Raw genomic sequence first — 26050 nt, 5'->3', positions numbered from 1 at the left:
AGGTTCACGGGGAATAGGGCCCTCTGGAGAGGCGGAGAAAGGGCATTGGCTCCCAGGGGATCTTGGATCGGCCAGGGGTGCCTGGGGTGACAGGGTTAGGCCCCTGCTGGTGCCAGGTCCATGGTCGAGACGGTGTCCTCATGTCCAATGGGGTACCTGGCCTAGGCCTAATTTGGGTTTGAATAGAGGAGGTGCACCTGCTTGACTTGGGGTCAGATTTGTGGGTCCTCATGTGTTTGCAGAGGAGTACCGGAGTAGTCAGCCATACTGGCAGGGAGATACCGGTCACCGATTTCCTAGGAAAGGAGAAAAGGCATACGCGAGGGGTCTGATTGGTAGCCATGCACAAGAGCGACCGTATGGCATGGACCAGCCTTTTGATTTCAGGGCCAGGAGAACTGCTTTTCAGATTACTCCATTTTCACATTCCACCTGCCTATTGCCTCTGGAGTAGCCACGATGCAGGTACTGATGCAGCTCCTCACTCATGAAGCTGGACCCCCGGTTGCTGTGGATGAAGGCCAGGTATACAAACATGGTGAAGATCTGCCCCAGTGCCTTGATAACGGAAGCGGTGGAAGTGCCAGGGCAAAGGATGGTGAATGGAAAACAGGAGTATTCATCTATGACCGAGAAGAAATAGACATTTTTATTCGTGGAAGGCAGTGATCCATTGAAGTTGATGCTGTGTCGCTCAAAGGGCCAAGTGGCCTTCACTGCATGGGCCTGTGGCGGGGAGAAGAAACGTGGTTTGCACTCTGCACAGACCTTGCAGGACTCAGTCATGGTCCAGACCTCTTGGACGGTGAAGGGGAGGTTCCGGGACTTAATGAAATGGTACAGGTGCGTGACACTTGGGTGGCAAAGGGTGTCGTGAAGCTATCCAGACTGCGCACTGGCGCAGGGGAGTCTTTGAGTTTCTCCAGCCTATACTGGATGTCGTAGCTGAAAGTGGCCAGCTCAACAGCACCAGATCTTGTTGTTTTTGATTTTGCCTTTGTGGATGGTGCTGAACATGAATGCCACTATGCACTGGTCTGTGAGAAGGGTGAACCTTCTGCCTGCCAGGTAGTGGCGCCAGTGGCGGACTGCTTACACGATCGCCTGGACCTTCTTTTCGAAGACAGAGTGTCCGAGCTCTGAACCGTGGAGGGTCCTGGAGAAAAAGACCCCTTTGATTGAGAATGGCAGCAAGGGCAATATCAGAGACATCACGCTGTACCTGGAATGGGGTGGTCTCATCCACAGCAGTTATCGTGGCATTGGCCATGTCCTGCCTGATGCGGGCCTTAGGGTCCAAGTCACTGCTCCCTGACGGTTATGCCGAGTAGCGGCCACTGGGTGCTTTAGGAGCGTGGGGTGCGGTGAGTGCGTGGTTTTGCATGCACGTGTGTTGACCAGGTCGTCTGGTTGGTGAGTTGGGGTGTTTGGAGGTTGGCTGGCCCAGGATGGCAGCGCCCAGGACACGCACATGGCATTGGCCTGGTCGGGCGACACAGCTGGAAGTGATTCAGAAGTGACATCGGCGGTATGGGCAGAAGTGGTGTCACTAGTGTGGACAGAAGTTGGACGATGGAAGGTGGCAGTGCCCATGGTGAGCACATGATGGCGGTGTGGTTGGATGGCCAGGCTGGAAGTGATGTGTTTGGTGCGCGTGGAAATTGGTGGGCGGAGTAATGGCGCTGCCCAGCATCCACATGTGGGGTGTCCAGAGCATTGGAAGGGGCTCTCGGTTGGTCGCGAAGGACCGCAGCGCTCCCAGTGAGTTTGAAGAAGTACACCTTAGCAAAGTGGTCTTTCTTGCTGCATCAGGAACAGTGAGAGTTCCTCACAGGGCAGTTTTTTCAGGAGCGCCTGTCCAATCCACACCACGACCCACACCAGAACCAACAGAACTTTCAGTGGTGGATTGCGTCGGTGGCGGTGATTCTTTTCCACGTGGGGCTCCTCAGTGACTGCTGTCGTCGGTGTCGACCAGGCTGGAAGTTGGGGGAGGTGAGCATCGAAGGCCTCTACATAGTGAACTGCAGCTTCTAGGGAGTCGACCACCTCCATAATCCTAGTAAGGGAAGCATTATTCTCCTCCAACAGTCTCTGTCGAGTTCCCTTCATCCGCAACCCTCACACGCAGGCATTTCGGATGTGTCGCTCCACCTTCCCAGCAGTCACCCCAGCTTCGATCATGCATGGACGTGCTAGTTCTCGCAGTGCCCCAGGTAAGCATCTGCTGTCTCACCTGGCTGCTGTAACCTGATGCTGAGCTGGTACCGGGTGTAGAGAATGTTTGTCGGGGGCTGGTACATGTCCTCTAGGACCACCAGCGCTGATTTGAAATCTGTGGAATCTCAGATAGCCTGGAAAGTGTGTGGGCCCAGCTTTGTATGTAATACCATGAATTTCTTCTGGTTAGTGCTGATGACCTCGGCCTGTGTGTGGATGATCGCCTCAATCACATGCTTCCAGATCTCAAAGTATGCTAGAGCGTCTGGGTGTTGAGAGTCCATAGCCAGCCTCTCGATGGTGAGGAACGTCTCCATGGTCCTTTTATTTTTAAGCTAATTAAATTGTGAGCGCTGGTTTGCGAATAATTCTGATGCAAAGTCCACAGACTGTAAAACAGGCTTAAATTAGCTTAAACTTGTACACACCAGTCTCAGTGTACTGTTGACTGTCCCTGAAGGGTCCAGCTCGAGTCTTTATACGAGCCAGTGATTGACAGCCTCCCAGGTTGCCTACCTGCTGACATAGTGGTTGCCCCCTGCAGTAGGCTGGTTGTATAATAAAGTATGAAAAACGTAATGTAAAACTGTAAATTTATAACTTCTTTAATCTTCATTTAGAGCAGTGAATGTAGAACTGCTTAATTGGTTTTATTTATGTTGCATGTTTTTTTTTGTTAGCCAAGCATTACTGCTTTGATAAGTATCTTTTTAAGTTTTTAAAAGAATAAACGCAGTTATTGCATGATAGTTGATATTTTGTTAATAACATTGACAGGAAAGGGATGGGGTGGGGGGGGGGGAGGGTTGAGGGGTAGGGAATGACAATAGGTGTCAAAATTTTCCCATTCCAGACAAAGCTTACTGGGATTTTCCCAGTATGATTCAGTCAGCTGTATCCACTTCTGCATCGTATGATATTCTTAAGGCCTAGATGTAAACCTTGATGATATTTATCAACCAACTATATCCTTATTTTCAAGCATTATCTAGGTGCTGACCGTGCATTGCACACAACGTGGTTAAAAAGCAATGAAAGAGCAGCTGTGACAGTAAGGGATTATATCTAAGGCCTGACCAAAAAATTGTTGTGGATATCTTTGCTCCATAATAGTGATTAATTAAATTCTTCTGGAAAGTTGCCTATTCATCCGCTTTGATTCCCATTTGCTTCTGCTGTATCAAATCAATGCACATAACAGTGTACCTTTGTTTACAACTGCTGCAATTTTAAGGGAGTATTCAAAACACCATTTATCCAAGCCACATCATTGAGTTCTGAAATGCTGATCTTTTGAATTTATAGTCTTTTGAGGAAGAAGACACGGAGTACTGTGTGGTAGTGTATTGATTATATCTCCATCAGTACTGGAGCACCACAGGGCTGGATTCTTCGCTTTGCACCTATGTCTGTGTGGCTTGGTACTACAACAATAACACCATCTGCAAGTACCCTGATGATACTACAGTGGTCGGTTGTATAAAGAGGAACGATGAATCAGCAGTCAGGAGGGAGATGGAAGACTGGGCTGAATGGTGCAACCACAACAACCTCGCACTCTGTCACTAAAATTAAGGAGCTGACTGTTGACTTCAGGAAAGGAAACCAGATATGTATGATCCAGTAATCATTGTGGGATCAGAGGTGGAGAGGATGAGCAAGTTTAAATTCTTGGGTCTTACTGTCTTGGAGGATCTTTCCTGGACCCAACACACTAATGACATCGTGAAGAAAGCACGCCAGCGCCTCTACTTCTTCAGGAGTTCGTGGAGGTTTGTACTGACATCAGAAACCCTGGAAAATTTCTACAGATATGTAGTGAAAATGGTATTGACCGATGCACAGTCTGATATGGGGACACCAATACGCCTGGGCGTAAAGCCCTGCGATAGGTAGTGGACACAACCCAGGACATCACAGGCAAAATCTCCCCATCATCAAAAATATTTATGGGGAACATAGCTGTCAGAGAGCAGCAACAATATCAAGGATCCACACCATCCAACACATGCTCTATTCTTGCTTCTGCCATCAGGAAAGAGGTATCGTGCCACAAGACTCACGCCGCCAGGTTCGGGAACAGCTGCTACCCCTCCACTATCAGACTCCTCAACAACAAACTCATTCAGGACTCTTATACACTCTATTGTTTGTTTTATTTTCTCTCAATATTGCACAGTCAGTTGTTTACATTTCTTTATTTGTTTACAGACAATATATACATTTTTATATAGGTTTTTTTACAGCCTCGTCTCCAGGAAAAAGAATGCAAACCATGGCAAAGGTGATATGCTTTGGATCTTGGGCAGTTCTTTACACCTCCACACTTTGCTCTCACCATCAGTCTGATACAGGTTAATCTTGGTCTCACCTGTCCAGAAGACCATTTTCCAGAATTTTGCAAGCTCTTTTAAATACTTGGTATACTGTAATATGGCCATCCTTTCTGTGGCTAACTAGTGGTTGGCATCATGTAGTATAGCCACTGTATTTCTGTTCATGAAGTCTTCTGCAGACAGTAGTCATTGATACATCTACACCTGCCTTCTGAAGAGTGTTTCCGATGTCTCAGACATATGTTTGGGGATTTTTCTTCGTTACGATGAGTATTCTTCCGTCATCAGCAGTGGAGATCTTCCTTGGAAGACCAGTCCCTCTGCTCACCAGAATTCTCTTTCTTCTTAATGCTTCTCACTGTCTTATTCTTGTTTTTTCAGTCTCATAATGGCCTCTTTGACTTTCATTGGCAAAACTTTGGTCCTCGTGTCGAAAAATGGCAACTACAGACTCCAAAGGTGATCAAAACCTGAGAAACAAGCCTAGCTCTCTTATACCTGCACCAATGAAGCAATGAAACATACCTGAGTACTGACAAACACCTGTGAAGCCAAATGTCTCAAACATTTTGATGCCCAGAAATGAGGGGACTATGTATAAAAAGTGCTGTAATTTCTACATGGTCAAACCAAAATGTATACAAATAACCTTGAATAAAATCTGGAATGTGCACTTTAATTACATGTGCGTTGTTTGATAACAAACTTAGAAGTGTGGAGAACAAAGGTAAATTAAAAAGCGTCTTTGTCCCAAACATTATGGAGGGCACTGCATATGACTACCAGTTCAGGTATTGGGATATTTGACACATTTCATATTCATTACATGTTCAAAGAATTATTAAAATAGCCATATAGTAATAAAGACTTGCAATCTAAAATCTACCTAGTTAGGTGACTGAAGTCGCACTTTGGGAATGAACATATTTGTTCCTTGAGAGTGACAAAATATTTAATAGATCAATTCACATTAAATGTCTAATTCACCAATTTGTTTGTTATGTTATAGCTCCATCCTGTGGTCACATTTTATACACACTTGTTGAATAAGTCACCAGAAAATATTTTTGACTCCTTCATCAGAGTGAATGGAAGAAATTGAAGCAGGAGTTGTCATTTAGCTCCTTGCACCTAGTCTGTCATTCAGTTAGATCGCGGCTAATACTTTACCATGGCCCCACTTTCCTGTACAAATATCCATATTCCTGGTTTCCCTTAACAAGAAGAAATTGCATCAGTGGCTGAACCTATTGGATAGAGAATTCAAAAGATTTGCACCATCTACTAAAGAAGTTTCTCTCGTCTTAATCCTTATTAAGCTGTCCCTTATTTAGAGAGTGGGCTCTCTTGATTCTAGCCCATGGTAAATGTTTTTATTCTGTCCTTCTGAACTCTGAAGAGTAAAGGTCCTGTTGTCTTAATTTTTCTTAATACAACTAACACCACATTTCAGATAATTCTGATGAACCTTCATTTAATTCCCTCTATTACATGGATGGTCTTCATGAGGTAGAGACATGAGATTTCAGAGGTGGTCTCACCAATGGCTAATATAACCCCTTGCAATAAGGGCTACCTTACCACAAACTTTCAGTGAATGGTACAGTGGTGATGCCATACGGCTCCGGAAACCTGGTACAATCCTGAACTCGTGTGTTGCATGTGTGAAGTGTGTATGTTCTCGCTATGATTCTGGGTGCTCTGGTTTTCTTGTACATCCTTAAGGAGGTGGTGCTATAGTAACTAACCTATTCTTAAAGTAGATACACTGAAAAATAATTCAGAAGTGTTGAGTGGTATGAGAATATGTTGCAGGCCTTTTGGCTAAGATCAAGTGTAGTACCTGTTCTTATCCAAGCAGATCAACTTGATCTGGGAGAAGTGAGAGCTATGCCAACAGTGGCGAAGAAGACAACAACAACGGTGGCGGCGGCGAGAAGGATGACAGAGATGGAGAAGGAAGTCTGAGAAGAAGATTTCGTGTGGCGAGAACCAGCCTGCTGGCGAGGGTGAATCCGTGCGGATTGGAAGGCTGATCTGACACCCTCTGCAGCTGTAAGCCCGCCTCCTCCAGTTAAGACAAGGATGGCTGCTTCAGTAAACCCTTCATCAGCAGTGCTCAGAGTACGCAACACCATCAGGGTGACAGTAAAGGGGTCGCCATTTTTACGGGGCCTGATGGAGTGCCTGAAATTCGAGGCAAAAGATATCTACTGCTTCCAGGATATCGTAGGCAACAGTCACCTTGACTGTTCAAGGCAGCGTCAAGATGGCAAAGACTGCTTCGGGCATTCCAGGAGAAGGGGAACGTGGCCCCACTCTCGCTGTTCAGAGTGCAGCCTCTCTTCACCCTCCTGACACAGAAGGAGTAGGTGATAACGGTGCACACGTTCAACCTGCACATGCCAGCAGAGGACGTCCTCACCTACCTTGGGCATTATATCGAGGGCACAGGGACCTGTGTGGATGTCCAGGATGCCTTTGGAATTTGGACCAGCAAGCACCAAGTAAAGGTCAAGCTAAGGGATGACGGCCAAGGGGCCATCATCCACCACCCCCCCCCCCCCGTTGGTGGGAACCGTGGCTACCTAGTCTGTGCAGAAACTGCATCAGGACATGTGTGGCTTCAATGCAGTGTGGTCACGTGTAGAAAATGTGAAGAAGAGGGCCACCAGACCAAGGACTGTGGAGAAAGCCAGTGCTGCAACCTGTGTGGTGAGGCAGGGCACTGCTACACGTCCTGTCCAAAATGGGTCACCGCGTATGAACAAGCAGCAAGGGGCCAATTCCACTCCTCCCAATGAAGTAATTACCCCTGAAACTGCAGCAGGGAATGAGGCTCACAGAGTCTCAGAGAGTGTGGTGCCAGAGACTGAGAGCAGAGGAGGAGCTGAGACCCCCCCCCAGGCACAGTGTGGCGTCCCCTCCGGAGGAGGCAGACATGATGGAGGAGAGAGCTGTGGAGGGGGAATGGCAGGTGGCGGGAAAAAGGAGCAAGACCCGTCGAGGTGGAAACTAGCAAAAGCAACAACGAACCGGACAAAGGCGCAAGCGGAAGCCAGCAGCCTCTCAGCATCAGAGGAGGAAGCCAGCACGCGCGTGGGGCGCCAACAAAGGAAACTGACGAAGAGAGAGGAGAAAAAAGAGGGCAGATCAGAACCAAGCAGTGACCCCCAGGCCCGGGAGACCATGAGCAAAATAGAGGCTGACGGCCCCATGGCCTGGGATATCGGGAGCACACAAACGCTGTAGCCCCCCCCTCCCCCCAGCCATGGGAAAGCACCAATGACCCAAGGAATGGAGGTGCAGGAGTACAGCCAGACCACCCCCTGGAGACACCACCAGCGGGACCCGAGGAGACTCGACTCCCAGAAGAGCAGGGACACACCTTGTCCCTGAGCCCACAGTTGGTACTGAAGTTCACCCAAGTGATGGGCATGTGGGCTCAAACTGACGGACAATAATGATATTTTAAAAAAGGGTACAGACTGTAGACTCAAAGAACCAAAATGAAAATGAACATCAAATTTGGTACCCTTAACGTGCGTAGTGTTAAGCGAACAATGCGATGTGTAAATGCTTTGTAATATTTAAGTAAAATTAAAATTGATGTCATGTTTTTACAAGAGTGCAGGTTTCCACAGCTCCAAAGGTTTCAGAGGTGGTCGCGATGGTGCCCCCACGGGTTGTCTGTGTGGTCCAGGGTGGGTGGGGTGGAAATGATGATTGCCGCATGTCTTGGCTGGGGATTTTAACGTGGGGAGGGACTTCTTGGTCACAGAGGTGAAGGAAATGGTTGGGTGGCGTCTTCTCGTGGTGTACCTTAAGTACCGTAACACCCCACTCTGGCTGACCTATGGGTACACCTCGCCCGTACAGAGTGTGAGGCTGGCCATCTTCCAGCAGCTCGCACCGTGGCGACATCAGTCGAGACAGCTCCTCCAGACACCTGATGGAGCCAGTAAAGGACGCACAGCTCTTTCAGCCACCCTGCAGGTGGAGAACAGCCGCAGCCCATCTGGTCAAGACTGTCCTGGATGGACAGTCACGGTGAGAAACACCGACGTCACCCCGGTGTTCTTCTCTGGCCACTGCCTTCTTCACACTTCCTGTCACCTGCAGGAGGACCAGAACGCAGGCAGGCAGATGTGGAAGCTGAACATGCTAACCCCAGAGAACATAAAGGAGCTAAAGAAGGAATACACCAGTTGGCAAGACAGAGACAGAGGGAGCTGAGCCAACTCCAGACTGACCTACAAAAACTCCTCCTTCTGCAGTTGAGAGGGGTGGACGTGAAGAGGAACTCTGAGAGGTGAAGAGCCAGCAAGCCTTGCTATTCACCTCAGAGTCATCCAAGATCAACTTCAGATCCAGAGTCCGCACAGTGGAGCAGGATGAGATGTGCTCATGTTTCTTCTTCTAAAAGGTTCACAGAGGGAGCTCTGTGATCCATGGCCTTAAGGAAGAGGACGCCTCAGTCACATCCTCACAGGAGGACATCCAGAGGATCAGCAGATGCTTCTACGCCAGCCTGTATGACACTAAGGCTACAAACAAAATGACCTCCCAAGACTTCCTGTTCTGCATCACGGAAGTTTTGGAGGACAGCAAGAAGGAATGTCTGGATCAGGCAATGACTGGGGAGCTGACAGTCTCCATCCGTTCTTTTGAGTCGGTAAGACCCCCTGGAAGCGATGGCTTACCAGCTGAGTTGTACACTGCTCTGCTGGATTGGGTGGGCCCAGACCTGATGGAAGTATACAATGCTATGCTTCTGGCAGGAAGCATGCCAGACTCCTTGAAGAGGGGCACCATCACCCTCATCTACAAAAAGAAGGGTGAGGAGGAGGAGGACATCAGGAACTGGAGACCAATTTCACTGCTAAATGTAGACTACAAGGTCCTGTTGAAGGCCATCACCAATCGAGTCAAGTCTGCTCTGAGACAGGTGATCCATCCTGATCAGACCTGTGCCATTCTTTTGTTGCTGCATCAAGCTGTGCATGGAACCAAGGTATGAGGGCACCAAGTGCCACTACGTGCTGAGGTTCTACCTGTCCCAGGGGTTGTGAAGGATAGGCCTGACCCCACTAGTTGGATGGTGCAGCTCTACCTATCCTTCATGGAAATGTTCTTCCAGGACAACACCTTTGACAACAGGGCCATTAGCACAGAATGTCCTGCAGATACTGAGAGAGGAGGATCCGATGGAATGGTTCCCGGGGCAGACTGACCAGTCATCTGGCAGAATGCCTCATCGACACGGCTCACTAACAAGCACCAGGACTTGCCCTGGCTGACAGTTAGAGGGACCCTGCCAGTGAAATCCTTCCTGTCCCCGGGGTGACTGCAGCAGGGTGAAGACCATTGCCCACCACTTGCAAAGAGGGTGTGGAGAGGGATTCAGGGGGCTCTGTCATGGTTCATCCCCAGTGACAGCGTGACAGAGGACTTCCTGATTTATGGACTGTTTCTGGGGGCCCACTCTGAGTCCGACATCCAGAACTGCTGGAAGACCATCAACTCAGTAAAGGACACCCTTTTGACAGCCCGAAACCTGGTGGTGTTTCAGGACATTGAGATGTTGGTGCGTGAATGCTGCCGACTGGGACATTCCAGGCTGCAGGACTATGTGCTGAGGGACGCGCTGAGGCTTGATGCAGCCAAGTGAGGGTGCTGAAGGGAAGGAGTATAGTTTAGAGCCCCTCCCCCCATGACAGGGCTCTGAGGGGCTGACACCGACGGGAATTCCTTGAACAAAGGGAAGAAATAAAGGTGCCTCAGGAGCAGTGACTGGGTACTAAGGCATTAATGTTAAAAGTGGAATGTACACTGATGAGATGACTGACAAAATGTAAAATTCTTCAAAAACAACTTCTCCTATACTGTAAATAATTTCCTTTACGTGTTAACTGACACTATATGAGAATTCGGCTCTGAATCATGGGTCCTTTACCGGCATAACCTACGGCTCCTAGAACGCTTCCACCAGCGTTGTCTCCGCTCCATCCTCAACATTCATTGGAGCAACTTCATCTCCAACATCGAAGTACTCGAGATGGCAGAGGCCGACAGCATTGAATCCACGCTGCTGAAGATCAAACTGCGCTGAGTAGGTCACATCTCCAGAATGGAGGACCATCGCCTTCCCAAGATAGTGTTATATGGCAAGCTCTCCACTGGCCACCGAGACAGAGGTGCACCAAAGAAGAGGTACAAGGACTGCCTAAAGAAAGCTCTTGGTGCCTGCCACATTGACCACCGCCAGTGGGCTGATATCGCCTCAAACCGTGCATCTTGGCGCCTCACAGTTTGGCGGGCAGCAACCTCCTTTGAAGAAGACCGCAGAGCCCACCTCACTGTCAAAAGACAAAGGAGGAAAAACCCAACACCCAACCCCAACCAACCAATTTTCCCTTGCAACCGCTGCAACCATGTCTGCCTGTCCCGCATCGGACTTGTCAGCCACAAACGAGCCTGCAGCTGACGTGGACTTTACCCTCCATAAATCTTCGTCCGCGAAACCAAGCCAAAAAAAGAAATAAGAGCTTGTGAATACCTTACTCAATAGGATCGAAACTAAGAATGTAAAGTGTGGAACAGCTATCAGTCTTGTATTGTCCATAACTTATTTTTGAAAAAGAAAGTTACAGGCAGGTGAGAGGGAATGTGATGGAAGGGAATTTTCGATTGACAGGTGTAATGGATCCATAAATATTCCACCTTTTCACATTATATTTCATCAGTATGCCCTTCATTAACCCTATCCAAAACACCTTGAAGCCTTTCTGCATCCTCCTCACATTCTGGCTGCCACACAAGATTGGTAACCAGAGCATTAAATGTGGATATATTACCCTTGTATCTCTCATACAAATAATTAATAGAATTTTGAACAACTAGGCCTCAGCAGTGAATTTTGTGGCAGCTGACTAACAGCATCTTCAGTAATGTTGATCCGTGCCAGTGTAATTCTCCCTCATTTTGTTGAAAATCTTCTGCAGCATATTACCAAGGGCCTTTTGAATGTCCGAATATCCTGGTTTTCCTTTATCTATTTTGTTAGGTTTTACATTTCCTAATCAGTTGGAACCTTTCAGGCAATAACAGGCCTCAATAATTACTGCCCTGTGGCACTGACCTCCACCATTATGAAATGCTTCGAGTGTCCGATGATGGAATGTATCAATGCGCACCTTCCCAAGGATAATGGGCCCATTTCAATTCGCCTACAGAAGAAACTGTTCCACAGAAAATGCTACAGCCTTGTTGCTTCAATCCATCCTGACCCCACTGCAGAATGATGCCTCTTACACCAGGCTGCTGTTCATTGATTTCAGCTTGGCATTTAATGTGATCATTCCCCAGAGGCGGGTGGAGAAGCTGTCCTTGCTGGAACTTGACACCCATCTCTATAATTGGATCCTGGGCTTCCCAACAGAAAGACTGCAGTCTGTTTGGGTCAGTAGCAGAATGTTAAGCACCGGCACACCTCAAGGGTGTGTGCTCAGTCCGCTGCTATTCATATTATTCACTCACGAGTGCATTGTCAGATCCAGATCCAAAAGTGGCATCAAGTTTGCAGGTGACACGACAGTAGTTGGCCTCATCAGCAATATCAGCATCGGACTGCAGAGAAGAGGTGGAAAATCTCATGAAATGATGCGACAGTAATAACCTGAGTCTGAATGTGGACAAGATGAAGGAAATGGCCATGGACTTCAGGAGGACCAGGAACAACCACCCTCCACTACATATCAATGACTCTGATGTAGAGAGTGGAGAGCACCAAGTTCCTTGGAGTTCACTTAACTAGTGACCTATCATGGACACTCAACATCTCCTCACTTATCAGGAAGGTGCAACAATGACTACACTTCCTGAGAAGTCTGAACCATGAAAGGCTACTGACCGCCATTATGTCAACCTTCAATAGGAGCTTTATCGAGAGTGTTCTGGCCACTGTATCACAGTGTGGTACAGTTGCTGCAGAGAAATGGATCGGAAGTCAATCCATAGGGCCAGAAGAGTGGTAAAGAGGATCACTGGAGTCTCCTTCCTCACCCCACCCTATTAACATGATCTTCTGGGATTGTTGTCTGAAGAGGGCATGCAAAATCTTTGAGGACCCCTTCCACCCTGCACAGCTACTCCTATTGGGGAAGAGATACAGGAGTATCAGAGCCAGCCCCGCCAGGCTGAGGAACAGCTTCTTCCCATGGGCAATGAGAATGCTGAGCGACCAAAGGAACTGCTCACTAACAATCTGAGACTCTAATTTGTACAAAATGATATTTATTTATATCGATAAAATACTTGTCCTGCATTTGTATTGTTTGTCTGTGTATGTGTATATTATGTCTGGTTGTGTGTCTGCATGTTTTGCACTGAGGACCAGAAAACACTTTCATCGGATTGTACTTGTACAATCAGATGACAATAAACTTGACTTTACTTTTCAGAATGGATGAAATTCAGGAAGATGATAATCTTTGCATCCACTGTTTCCATATTTACCTCTATTAAATTATTGGGATGCAGATCATCAGCTCCTGTGGATTTCTTTGTTCCTTTTAATTTCTCCAATACTTTTTTTTAGGTAAACTAAAACAGAAATCCCTAAAACACTCACAAGTTGAACAGTGTCCACAGGGAGTGAAATAGAGTCAGTATATCAGGACAAGAACCCTTCAATGGAACGTTCTGAGTGCTTCTAATATTTTTTGTTTTGAATTTTCAATATTTGCAGCTTTTTGCTGCAATTATTAATGCTGGAAGTTCCTTTAACATCTGCATTCACTTTAGATCTGTTCTGTGATTTTCTTCATTTGTTTCATGAGGATAGGCACAAAATATGTGTTTAATTTCTTCATTCTCCAATACAATTGCCCTTGTCTCAGGCAATAAGTTCCTGCATTAGCACCTGCCAATCTTTTCTTTTTTACTGTATTTGCAGAAACTTCCACAGTCTGTTGTTCTGTTTCTGGTTCTCTATTATTTATATGATTCAACATACCTAATAATAATTTTGGGTTCTCATTTAATGAATTTTGATTTTCTTTTCCAATTCTCAGGCATACTGTCCTTTTCAGCACCTAATAGACTGGGATTGTTTGATCTCAAAAGCTAACCAGGCATAGGACTGGTCAGTACTTGGAGGGGAGACCTCCAAGGGGCACCAGGTGCTGTTGGTTTCTATGGGGGGGCACTGGACAAAGTGGCGACTCTTTGTCTGCCTTACAGTAGACCAAAGTCAAAGAATTTCATGTAGGGTACATTCTAAAATATAGTTTTATGTGGCAATAATGGAATGTTTAACTTTTACCTTTACCTTTAGCAACCTTTTCCTTTGATCTCACTCTGTCTTGGACTTCACCAGTGAACTATGGTTTGACCACATTTCCTCTTGGGCTTTAATGCATTAAAAATGTACATATATTTGTCATAAACTATGTAATAAATCTTTAGAAGTTAGCTTGTGACATTGTTTCCTTTGATCCCAACACTTTTAAAACCCAATGTTAGGTGATAAATGTGCCTGAATCTCTTGGTCAAATTTTCTTTCAGCATTGTAAAATGATAAAATATAATTTGAATGAATATTGTATACATATCTACTGAACAACAATTAACATTTTTATACAAGATTTTAAAAATCCATATGTAAATTTATGTTTACAGTTATAAGTGTCACAAAAACACCGAATCACTAGTATTTAAAAACAATCATTTGATATCTGCTTTTAGGCTGGTCGATTTTCTCACGGATACAATATAGGGATGTTTAGTTGAAGGGCTTTCTGGTTACAAAATGAATAAGGCTTTAAAATAAATTCTGCCGAACCACAGTGATATGATCACAGAAGGTTTGCAAGGAAATAAAATCCTATCCAGTTTGTTTTAAATGAATACACGGGGGCCTAGCTGACTTCAGCTTCAGGAGTGAAGATTATGAAATGCAGGAAATTCTAAAGGTGCCCTTGTTGTCCTGGCATTTTTCAGATGTTGTTCCAGTGGGATGTGATTAATGACTACTGTACTCTAAACTGCTTTGCAACAGCACTTTGTGTTGTAAACACAAGCAGGGTTAAATTTATGAAAGAAGTTTATTATAGCATAAATAGCATAGCTTGCTTATGTAATCGTTATGCACACATCACTTTGTTTATGTCGAGTTGCTAAACGGAAGAGAGAGCAATTCCTAGACAAGAGAATCTAACTAAACTTGGGTGATGTATCCTTCTCATCACAAAGACCTCTGGAATATCACATATGGCTATTCCTGCCCCTCACAATGTGTTCAAAAACAGGAGTAGGAAGGCCCCTCAGGCAGTTTGGTAAGATCATGGCTGATCTTCTACTACCTTTACTATTCTGTTGTGGCCTCTCCCATAGCAACCCTTAATGTCCAATAAACGTTAACCTCCCTTGAATCTGGCGCTGCCTGAAGGAAGTTTGTAAGTTCTCCCCGTGACCTGCTTGGGTTTCCTCTGGGTACTTCAGTTTCCTCTCACCCTCCAAAACGTATGGGGTCAGTAGGTTAATTGAATGTAATTGGGCTGCACGGGTTTAATGGGCCAGAAGGGGCTTCTATCATGCTGTATCATTTAAAACAAATCTGAATGGCTGATGAGCATTTGCATTTATTGATCAGTATAGTTTGGCTCAGCTTTTCTCCGATCCAGCTGACCTATGTTTTTGTTCTGATCAGTCAGCAACACTACATGCCTTGTAAGATTCTTATCCGACTGCCATCCTTTCCTGCACTCAAACTCCATATATCACAAGCACCCAATGCCCAAAATGAAATGCCAGAACGTTCCGTTGAAGGGTTCTTGTCCGATATACTGACTCTATTTCTCTCCCTGTGGATACTGTTCAACTTGTGAGTGTTTCAAGGGTTACTGTTCAAAGAACTTGTACAATTCCACCCATCCCTTCCCCCCCCCTCCTCTTTCCTGTCTATCCCACCCCCAGTTCATCTGCATTCCCTTCCCTTTGCTCCTCTTTTGGAAGGTACGGCCTCGTTTCTGAAATTTCGTTCAAAACATTTTCCTCCTCTTCATTGCCACCTTCCTTTATGATTCCTCCTCTTGCTCAACCTTGGACCAAGCTGAAGATTAGCTGCTCCCTTATCCCTTGCATCATGTGGTGGTTGCTTGCTGTCACCTTTTGCATGTTTCTGTGAAATGCTTTGAGATTTTTATAATTTTGATAGTGCTTTATAAAATCTAGTTGAAAAGCATTGATAATGATTATGGGGGAGTTCTCCTCTACCTCCTTGTCACTAAGTGAGCATAATAGATGGATTTTGAACCTGATCAATGAAAACTGGTCAAGATCCCTCAGATTATTTAGCACAGATTTTGTTCCGACATTCTGTTCACTGAGGATGAGGCAAGAATACCTGGGTGGGGTGCTGTGGAATGAACCAGAGGTGATGAGAAGTTTAAAGGCAAAGGAACCTAGAGGAGCCAGTGATCACAGTCTGATCGAGTTCACTTTGAAATTTGAAAAGCAGAGGATGAAATCCGATGTGTCAGTATTTCAGTGGAGCCCAGGAAATTAGTCACGTTAGATGTGAACTAGCTAAAGTCAATTGGAAAAACACACTCAGGTTTCAGATTTATTGTCAAAGTACAGATATGACATCACATACAACCCTGAGATTCTTTTTTTCTGTGGGCGAGGCAAAATTGGCACTTATTGGTAGTGCAAAAAAATCTGTACACAGCGTATATGTAAGCAAGTAAAGAAATGTAAACAGATCAAGAATGTAAACACACTCTTCAATACAGAGAACAAAAAGAAAAATCAATAAAGTGCACAAGTAAGAGTCCTTAAGTAAGTCCCTGATTGAGTTTGTTGTTGAGGAGTTGATGGTGGAGGGGTAGCAGCTCTTCCTGAACCTGGTGGTGCGAGTCTCGTGGCACCGATACCTCTTTCCTGATGGCTGCAGCGAGAACAGAGCATGTGCTGGGTGGTGTGGGTCCGTGATGATGGCTGTTGCTCTCTGACAGTAGCGTTCCCTGTAGTTGTTCTCATTAGTGGGGAGGGTTTTGCCTGTGATGTCCTGGGCTGTGTCCACTACCTTTTGGAGGGCTTTGTGCTCGGGTTTATTGGTGTCCTCATTGCTAGAAATCAGTACCAAACCTCTGCAAACTCCTGAGGAAGTGGAGGTGCTGACGTGTTTTCTTCACGATGCCATTGGTGAGTTCAGTCCAGGAAAGATCCTCCCAAGATGGTGATTCCCAAACACTTAAATTAGCTCGCCCTCTCCACCTCTGATCCTCCAGTGATCACTGGATTACTTTCCCTTTCTGAAGTCAACAATCAGCTCCTTAGTTTTGGTGACATTGAGTTCAAGGTTGTTGTTGGTGCACCATTCAGCCAAGTTTTCAATCTCCATCCTGTACGCTGACTCATCACCTTTTTTTATATGACCCACTACTGTGGAGCGTTGGCAAATTTGTAGATGGTGTTACTGTCGTACTGAGCCAGACAGTCATAGGTTTTTAAATAAGTAGAGCAGGGGGCTAAGAACAGAGCCCTGTGAAAGAGATGCTTTACCAATCCTCAATGATTATGATCGGGAGGTGAGGAAATCCAGGATCCAATTACTCAGTGAGGTGTTGAGCCCCAGGTCTGGAGTATGCTGAACAGTTTTGAGGGGATGATGGTGTTAAATCCCAAACTGTAGTCGATAAAGAGCATCCTGATGAATACATCTTTACTGTCTAGGTGTTCTAGGGCCTTGTGTGGAGCCAGTGAGATGGCATCTTCCAAACTACAAAAGGCAAACCTGGAACGGATCCATGTCACTCTCACACAGGAGCTGATCGGCTTCATCACCAGCCATTCAGAGCACTTCATCACTGTTGATGTAAGTGCTACATGCTGATAGCCATGTTTGGCGCCTGTTTGAAACAGATGGGTGCCATGCCCTGCAGGAGTGAGACATTGAAGATATCCATGAATATATTGCTAAGATGGTCAGCACAGATTTTTAATACTCAGCCAGGTACTCCGTGGGTCACCGGGACCAGTTTTTTTTTTCCACAGGGAAGATAGCAGATCAGCAATGGCTGGAGTTTATGCGCAAAATGAGGAAAGTTCAGGACGGGCACATATCAAAAAGAAAGAAAATTGTGAATGGAAAAATGAGGAAATTGGGGCTGATGAGGGAAGTCGAAGCCAAAGTAAAAGCAAAAGAGGGGGCAGACAAGGAAGCACAAATTAGCAGGAAGTCAGAGGACTGGGAAACTTTTAAAAACTTGGAGAAGACAACTAAAAAGGTTATTAGGAAAGAAAAGACAAATTATGAAAGGAGGTTAGCAAGTGATATCAAGGAGGATACTAAAAGCATTTTTTAAATATATAAAGAGGAAAAGAATGACAAAAGTACACCAAGGACCAATTTTAAAAAAAATGGCACTGGAGAAATTGTAATGAGAGACAAGGAGATGACAGAGGAACTGAGTGAATATCAGTCTTTACTGTGAAGGAAATTAGTAGCATATTGAACTCTCATGGCTATCTCGGAAGAGAAGTGAATGCTGTGCAGTCAAAGATCACAAGAGCGAAGGTACTGGAGAAGCTAAAAGGTCTAAAGGTAGATATGCCTTCCAGACCGGATGGAATGCACTCTCGGGTTCTGAAGGGGTTAGCTGTAGAGATTGTGGATGCATTGGTAATGATCTTCCAGGAATTGATTTATTCTGGCATCGTTCCAGTGGACAGGAGATTCGCAAAGGTAAATCATGAAAATCTATAGACACAATGGTTGAAGTAAAAAAACAAAATGCTGGAGAAACTCAGCAGGTCAAATCGTGTTCTTTATGTAGCAGAGGTAAATATACGTAACTGACGTTTTGGGCTTGAGCCCTTCATGAAGCTATGGAAGAATGTCAGCAGGTGTCCGTACAAAAGGATAGAGGGAGGGGGAGGCAGGAGATGGTCAGTGGAGAAGGGATAGCAATGATCAGGGAGAGGAGGGATGGATGGGTGGGTGGAGGGGGAGAACTGGAAAACTAGAAAGGGGGAGGGGAATAAAGAGCGAGCAGTTTAGCAGAAAGCAGAGAAGTTGATGTTAAGTCCCATCTGACTGGAGAGTGCCTACACGGAAAATAAGGTGTTAGAATTGCAAATGTCACTCTGCTATTTAAGAGGAGAGTGAGGCAGCTGAAAGGATACTATTGACTTATTAGCTTTACTGGTGGTTGGGAAGCTGTTGGTGTCTATTGTTAAGGATGTGTGGTGCAGTGTCGGTCAGAAGCAAACATGCAAAACCAAAAGACTGTACAACAGGCTTTATTTGATGTAAACTTCCACAGAGTCAGAATGTCTTCGAAGGGCCTGCTCAGGCTTGTATCCCAGAGGGTGATTGACACCCGACTGGGTGGGGCTTGGTCTATTCAGGTCTGCTGATTGATAGCCGGCCAGGTGTCGTCTTGTCCCCATGGTCTTCTGCAGACACAGAGGTTGCCTCCCGCAGTAGGCCAGTGGTGTACCACCACAGGATGAGGTTATGGGATGCCTGGAGGTGCTTGAAAAGATAGGCCTTAAAGGAAAATCATCCCTGAAAAACATTGCAATTCTTTGAAGAGTTCACAAGTAGGATAGACCGGGGAGATGCAGTGAATGTTGTGCATTTGGATTTCCAAAGTCCTTCAACAAAGTGTCACATTTGCAGCTGCTAAACAAGATGAGAGCCCATGGAATTACAGCAAGGATACTAGCATGGCTAAAGCACTTGCTGGTTAGTAGGAAACAGAATGGAAATAAAGGGATGCTATTCTGGTTACCAGTGGTGTTCCGCACGGGTCGGTATTGGGCCACTTCTTTTTACATTGTATATAAATGATTTGGATTATGGCATAGAAGGCTTTGTCTCTACATTTGCAGATAATACCAAAATGGATGGTAGGGGAGGTGGTGCTAATAATACCATATGGCTGCAGAGAGACTTGGATAGATTAAGAGTGTGGGCAAAGAGGTGGCAGATGAAATACTATGTTGGAAAAAATATGGTCATCCATTCTGGTGGAAGAAATAGAAGGGCAGACCATTATTTAGAAAGGGAGAAAATTCAAAATTCTGAGGTGCAAAAGGACTTGGGAGTCCTCGTGCAGGATACCCTAAAGGTTGACCTCCAGGTTGAGTCACTGGTGAAGAAGACAAATGCATTGTTGCCATTCATTTCCAGAGTGATAGCAAATAAGAGTTAGGATGTGATGTTGAGGCCTCTTCAAGCCCTGGTGAGACCTTACTTGAAGTACTGTGAACAGATTTTGGTGCCTTATTTGAGAAAAGACATGCTGGCGTTAGGGAAGGTTCAGAGAAGATTTTGTGGGATGAATCCAGGAATGAAAGGGTTAATGTATGAAGAAAGATTCTCAGCTCTTGGAATGTACACATTGGATTATAGAAGGATTGGGGGGGGGGGGTGGGGGGGGACTTCATAGAGGCATTTTGAAAGCTGAAATGCCTGGACAGAGTAGATGTGGCAAGGATGATAGGGGATTCTAGGATGAGAGCATAAAAGGGTGTCAATCTAAAATGGATGTGGAAAATTTTCTTTATTTAGAGGGTCATGAGTCCATGGAACATATTGCCACAGGTGGCTATGGAAGCAAGGTCACTGGGTGTATTTAAGGCAGAGCTTGACACGTATTTGAATAGTCAGGACATCAAGAACAGGGAGAAAGCTGGGAGAGGAGTTGAGCAGGTGGATGTGCCAGCTCATGATTAGAATGGTGGAGCAGTCACAATGGGCCTATTTCTGTGGTCTTGTGAATACCTGTTAAAACTGGCTTATTTGCTCTTTAAATCAAAATAGATCATTAGGGCTTGACTGCTACTTTAACACATGATTTTTGGTGTCTTTCCTTCCAGATTTAGTTGATGGGAGCAGGAATTGGAGGCAAAAACGGCCTATTTAACATTTTTAGTTGTTTCCTCGTGGAACCAGAAGATGCAGGATTACTTCAGACTTAAAAGCAAACCTTTGGACTCTGCTGCTCAGAATTTCCCAATTCGACCCCTCCTTGAGTTTGAAAGATACTTGGAAGTTACCCCTTCCTGTGTTCACCTTGAACCTTAAGGGTGTCTGGCTTCAGTTACCACTCACCTGACAGTTTCAGTTTATATGCCACTTGTGCCTGGTACTCTGAGAAAGGTTCTTCAGTGGGCAGTCCAATAGGTCAGCCCTAACATTCACACAGCCATGGGTTCTTGAGTGAGCTGTCTGACATATTAGTTCTAACAGATCACACAGCCATATAAAGTAGAACAAAAGCCCACTGTTTATAATAATAATAATTTCTTTTCATTCTTAGGGGAATGGACATGAGAGAGATTTTATGGATGACAACAGAGTCTATATTATGGATGTTTTTAATAGATACATCTACCCAGGAGATGGATTTGCCAAGCGTAAGTGATCATTTCTAAATTTCAAATGTAATTAGCAATTGGTGTGGCATGTGAAGTACAGTATAGTACTAACCACAACGCAATTACAGGGCTAGCAACCCAAGTTCAAATCTGCATTTGTACATAAGGAGTTTGTTCTCTATGTGACCACATGAGTTTCCTCAGAATGCTCCGGTTTCCTCCATGGTCCAAAAAACACAGTTTAATTAGACACATTCCTTTGTGCAGGCTTGTGTGTTACCATGCCTTGAATTGAAATTTGAATTTTTTATTCCATCTAGATTTGTATGCTGTGAATTTTTACTAATGTAACAAGACATAAAAATAATTTGAAAGCATTTTTGAAATGTAACGAGAATTTGTGACATTTAAATGGTCTCTCCTTTGTAGCCATGTGCCTGAGCAATTAGTCACAGTAATCTTTTACAATCTGAATTCTCGCAACCCTCTCAGTTTGGTGCATTTGAGTGAGGTTTTTTTTTGTGATTTCACTGTTGGTTGCCACACCAAGCTCCTTTTAACACTCCCTCAATCACTCTCAATTTTAATGACTGTGTTGAATTAAACCCGAGAAGGTTTGAATTTGAAATTATTTTGGCCTCGTCCTTCCAGTCTCCTCTTCCATCTGGGGAAAAAAAAATAATTGGACTGGTGTGACCCTTGTTCACATCCACCTTTCCTCAGAGAATTCCCCTTTGGGGAAAACAGATAGTGAAAAAAATAAAAGACTATCCAAGATCCTGTGTGCACTAAATATTGGTTACCACATGTGCATTATTTCACTGAGTAGAATGTTATTGATCTGGCTATCCTTTTCAGAGGGCACACAATACACGCAAGAGATACTGGAAGAGATGCAGGAAAAAAAAATGTAATGCTCAGGTCAGGATAGAGAAATTGAGCAGTTTGGGGCTCCTTTTTATAGAAAACTGCATTCAGTGTGAGCTAAAACTCTTTAATGAAATAACTTGATACTGTCAGAAAGGAGATAATTTTTTTCTCTGAAAATCTGACTCTAATTCTCGAATGGTCACCAGTATATCCAGTGAGAAATTCTTTTTTTTTTAACAAAAAAGGAACACTTTCACCATATGGAGTGGCTGTGGCAAATGGAAAAGATGCACTTAAAGAGAAGCTAATTTAATTTGAGAAGCAGAAAGCAATAGAAAGGATATGCTTTTTTTTAAAAAACTGCAATTGCTGGAAATCTGAAACCAAAACAGAAAATGCTGGAAAGATTCAGCAGAAACTGTGGAATGAGAAACAAAATTGATATTTCAGATTGAAGATCCTTTGTCAGATCTGGGAGTGATGGATTTGAGTTCGTTTGAAACTACAGAGAGGATGGGGGAGGGAGATGAAATAAAATCGAAAATGACTTGTGTGAACATGCTGTTGATCATTTGTGCAAGTTGCGTTTTTGTTGCAATTTAATACAAATATGTTCAATTACTGCATATACCGGCGTATAGGACGATCCATTAAAAATATCGCTTCAAAATCGGGGTCGTCTTATACACTGGGTCTAAATTCCAGAGATTTCAACACCACTGCCATCTTCTCCCTCCATATCCTAGCCCCATCCCGCCAGCTCCAACTCAAGTATCCCGGTCAGGCCCTCGGCACACTCTCCCATCTTCCTCGTGCAGACAACCCAGTTCACTTTCGTGAAAATGGCAACAGTGAAAAGAATGTGCACGCATTGAGGGGCATTGCCAGTTCAGCAGGGCAAATCTGCGCATGTCCAAGGAGGTCTCAGTGCTTCCCCACGGAGTCCATCTGCCCAATCCATCTGCCTGTTAAATGGTTGACAGTGGTTTATTAAAATATGACAGTAAAATTAAAATATTTACAGGGTAATAATTTGTTATTAAAATATTTCGACAGCATCACTTCATTGGTCAGCGGTAAGTGCCAGACTTTGGTGGGGGGGTGGGGTCATTCTATACAAAAGGCATACATTTTAGGTGGAAAATCTGGGGTTCTATACTCGAAGCATCTTATTCACTGGCTCATACTGTAAATTAATTTGAGTTAAACCCTACGCATTTTGAAAAATGCCTGCCATCTATTTCGTGTCTTTGTTTTCAGTTACAATTGTGACAAATTTGGTCTTTCATCAACAATTTATTTCTAATTTTTGTTTTTATTTATTCCAGATTGTCTGAAAATTGTACCCTTTTTCTTTTGAATTGGGACTTTTAATTTTCTTTTTCACTAATAATTACAACTGCATCGCACTAAATTTGTGAGTTGGACCTATTCTGTGGAAAATTTCAAGGCTTTTGAATTGGAAATGAGATTGTGTTCCCATACTCATAAGTGATGAGTTAAATGAGGTTTCACATGGATTTCATGTAGATCTTATGCTTTGGGTAATGATCCTTTCACAGGCATATGCTCGGTTGGATACAAGCATGGCAAGGATGAGAAGCACCTAGTTTTGTCACTTTTATTTACAACTGGCTAACTTTTTGATTGGTATTGGATAAATTGCAGCGTTGTTATATTTCTTACCTTGTCTTCAATTTAATATCACCCTGCAATGTGTGTGGGAGTTGGAATGCTATTTACTCAATGAGATTGGCACAGGGCTTCGTTTAAAAGTTCGTAGACACCTGATGCTTCAGAAATTTTCTTTAGTTGTTTGCTGCTGAGGAATTCTCTATCCCTCTGGATTTTGGAGGGTGCACATGGCAAAACTGTCAAATCATATACAAGAATTATTTTGTTTTTTAATTTATACTATGATCTGGATGGATAGCAGAACATCTTTGAAGGGCCAGGTGCCCGACTCCTATTTCTTATGTTTTATGCTTTTCTGTTCAAATTACATTTATCATTAAAATGAATGATCACAATGCATCTTCTAATGTCATTATATTTTCAACATCCATTTATCAAATTGTGTTAAGTAGATAATTTACTGAGAAGGGGCAGTAGAATTTGATCATGGTTATTGTGTTTCTCCACTTTGACTTTTTCTCTTGGAAAAAATATATTACCAAATTTAAAATAAATGAAAGCAAATTGCACAAAAAAGCCAACCACAATGACCATGGAATTGGCCGGCCCATTTGCTCATCAGCAGATGCTTAGTCTACCGTAACTGAGCACTAATTCTCTGACTGCCAACTGATCCGCAATGTCAACTTTACAGCCAGATAGCCAACTGAAAATCGACTTGGAAAGTTTTGATTTCTGCAAAACTCACAACCCCAATGATATTTAGATGTCTGCCACCGCCCCACCCCCCCCACCCCCACGCAACTAACCTCTGATTCTTTGAACCGGAGATGAGTAGTCAAAGTGACATCTAGTGTGAGACGGGTTTGAAAATTATTGAAACACAGACAGGCCCCTGTTCACTTTCGGAGTAAGGAACATTAAACCAATAGTAATGACTTCTGCAGCAGACAATGGGAGTTAACCAAGCATGTACTGTTATGAATACAAATGCAGCTGCAAACCTCAGCAATGATCAAGTTCAAAGGTCAAACATCACCGCCATATAATGTATTGAAATACAACATTTTTGGTACTGATATCTGCTTCAAACATTGGTTCAGAATCATTAACATTTTCCAACCGGGTACAGTTTAAAACTTGTGTATGAACAGTGTGTAAAGAAAAAAGCACCTTTATTGTCCTTAAAATTCCAAAGGACGTAGCGTCCTATGACATGCTTTCTCAAGATGGATAAACATTACACCTAAGTAGGTAGGAAGTGTAATAATTTCAGGCCCATGAGAAGCGTTTACAATAGATCAAAACCAGAACTCCCAGATCGATGCTTTAGGTGTGGTGTTGCAACCAGGACGTTCATGCATGCAACCTGATCATGTACCAAGATGAGGCCCTTTTGGGTAGATCTAGGCCAAGTCCTGGAGAAAATTATAGGTAAACAGTTCCCTCAGGACCTGTTGGGAAATATATTGGACATAAGGCTTACGATGAATCTGTCCATATTTCAAATCCAATTTGCGTTAATTGCATTGGCGGTGGCCAGGAAGTACATTGCGGTGACTTGGATGTCCAACTCTATTCTTAGTAACGAGCGATGGAACAGGGAAATGCAAAGTTGCGTTCCCCTGGAGAAAATAACTTACAATCTGAGAAACAAGTATAGCAATTTCGGAAGATTTGGCAACTATATATTCACTACATAGGTGCATGGAAGCGATTGCTTTACTGTTCCCTGCTGCGGCTCCCTCTCTCCCGCACTGATCCCGATCAAGGAAAGTCAAGAATGAGCACCGACCCAGAAGCCGTCTGTTGAGCCGTGATAGTCCCTGTTTCTTTTTTATTATTTATACTCTTATTCATTTCCTTAATGTTAATGTGCGTTATTTTTATTGACATTATTGAATGAATCGTTTAGTTTTATAGGTGGGGGGAGGGGTGGATAATGACATGGGCTTGTATATACAGTCATAGTGAAAAGGAATACATATACATGTATACGAGATTGTGAACTGCCGTCATTGGCAGGACACGGTATATGACTTTACAAGCCTGTGTGAAAAATTATAAATAAAATATTCCAAAAAAAATGCTGGAGAAACTCAGCAGGTCAAACTGTGCGTTTTATATCGTAAAGATACATAAGCAATATTTTGGGCTTGAGCCCTTTTCAACAGAATGGACAAAATGTGGGTAGGTAGATGCCCAAACAAAATGGTGGGGGGGGAGGAGAGGGCAGGGGGAGGAGCACACTCTCAAAGGCAAGAGGTAATAGGTGGATAAGGGAGGGAGGGCATAGCAGGAAGAAGAGGAATGGCTCTGTGAATAGAGAGGGAAGGGGGTGGAGAGCTGGAAGGAAAAAGGAGCATGTGCTTCCATTCAGCCTGTCAAACCTGTAATGTCAATTTATTTGTACTAATAATATAGCATATTTTGTCCAATTTATCCATGAAACTGCATGTGACACAAGCCGCTTTCAGGTGCTCCGACGCAGATAATGCGCCGGCAGATGCGGCTGGGGGAGTGCAGCTGGGACGTTCAGGTGGCAGCGGAGAAGACACCTTTCTGTCACCTGAACGTGCCGGCTGAAGGAGAGC

At 44.3% G+C, this 26050-nt stretch overlaps 1 protein-coding gene across 4 annotated transcripts in view; it reads left to right on the top strand.

The window, feature by feature from the left end:
- hdac11 (histone deacetylase 11) overlaps positions 1 to 26050 on the top strand; it is a 120116-nt gene that overhangs the window by 61029 nt on the left and 33037 nt on the right. For 3 of the 4 annotated variants that reach the window (XM_069939800.1, XM_069939801.1, XM_069939799.1), the window contains exon 9: positions 20894 to 20990. In XM_069939800.1, coding sequence (XP_069795901.1) covers positions 20894 to 20990 — 97 coding nt within the window. Of the gene's footprint in view, positions 1 to 20893; positions 20991 to 22567; positions 22818 to 26050 lie in introns of those variants that run through there. The other variant, XM_069939802.1, reaches the window with a different exon arrangement.

The sequence above is a fragment of the Narcine bancroftii genome, chromosome 5, assembly GCF_036971445.1.
Source record: "Narcine bancroftii isolate sNarBan1 chromosome 5, sNarBan1.hap1, whole genome shotgun sequence".
Lineage (NCBI taxonomy): Eukaryota > Metazoa > Chordata > Chondrichthyes > Torpediniformes > Narcinidae > Narcine > Narcine bancroftii.
This window is presented reverse-complemented; position numbering and strand designations above follow the sequence as displayed.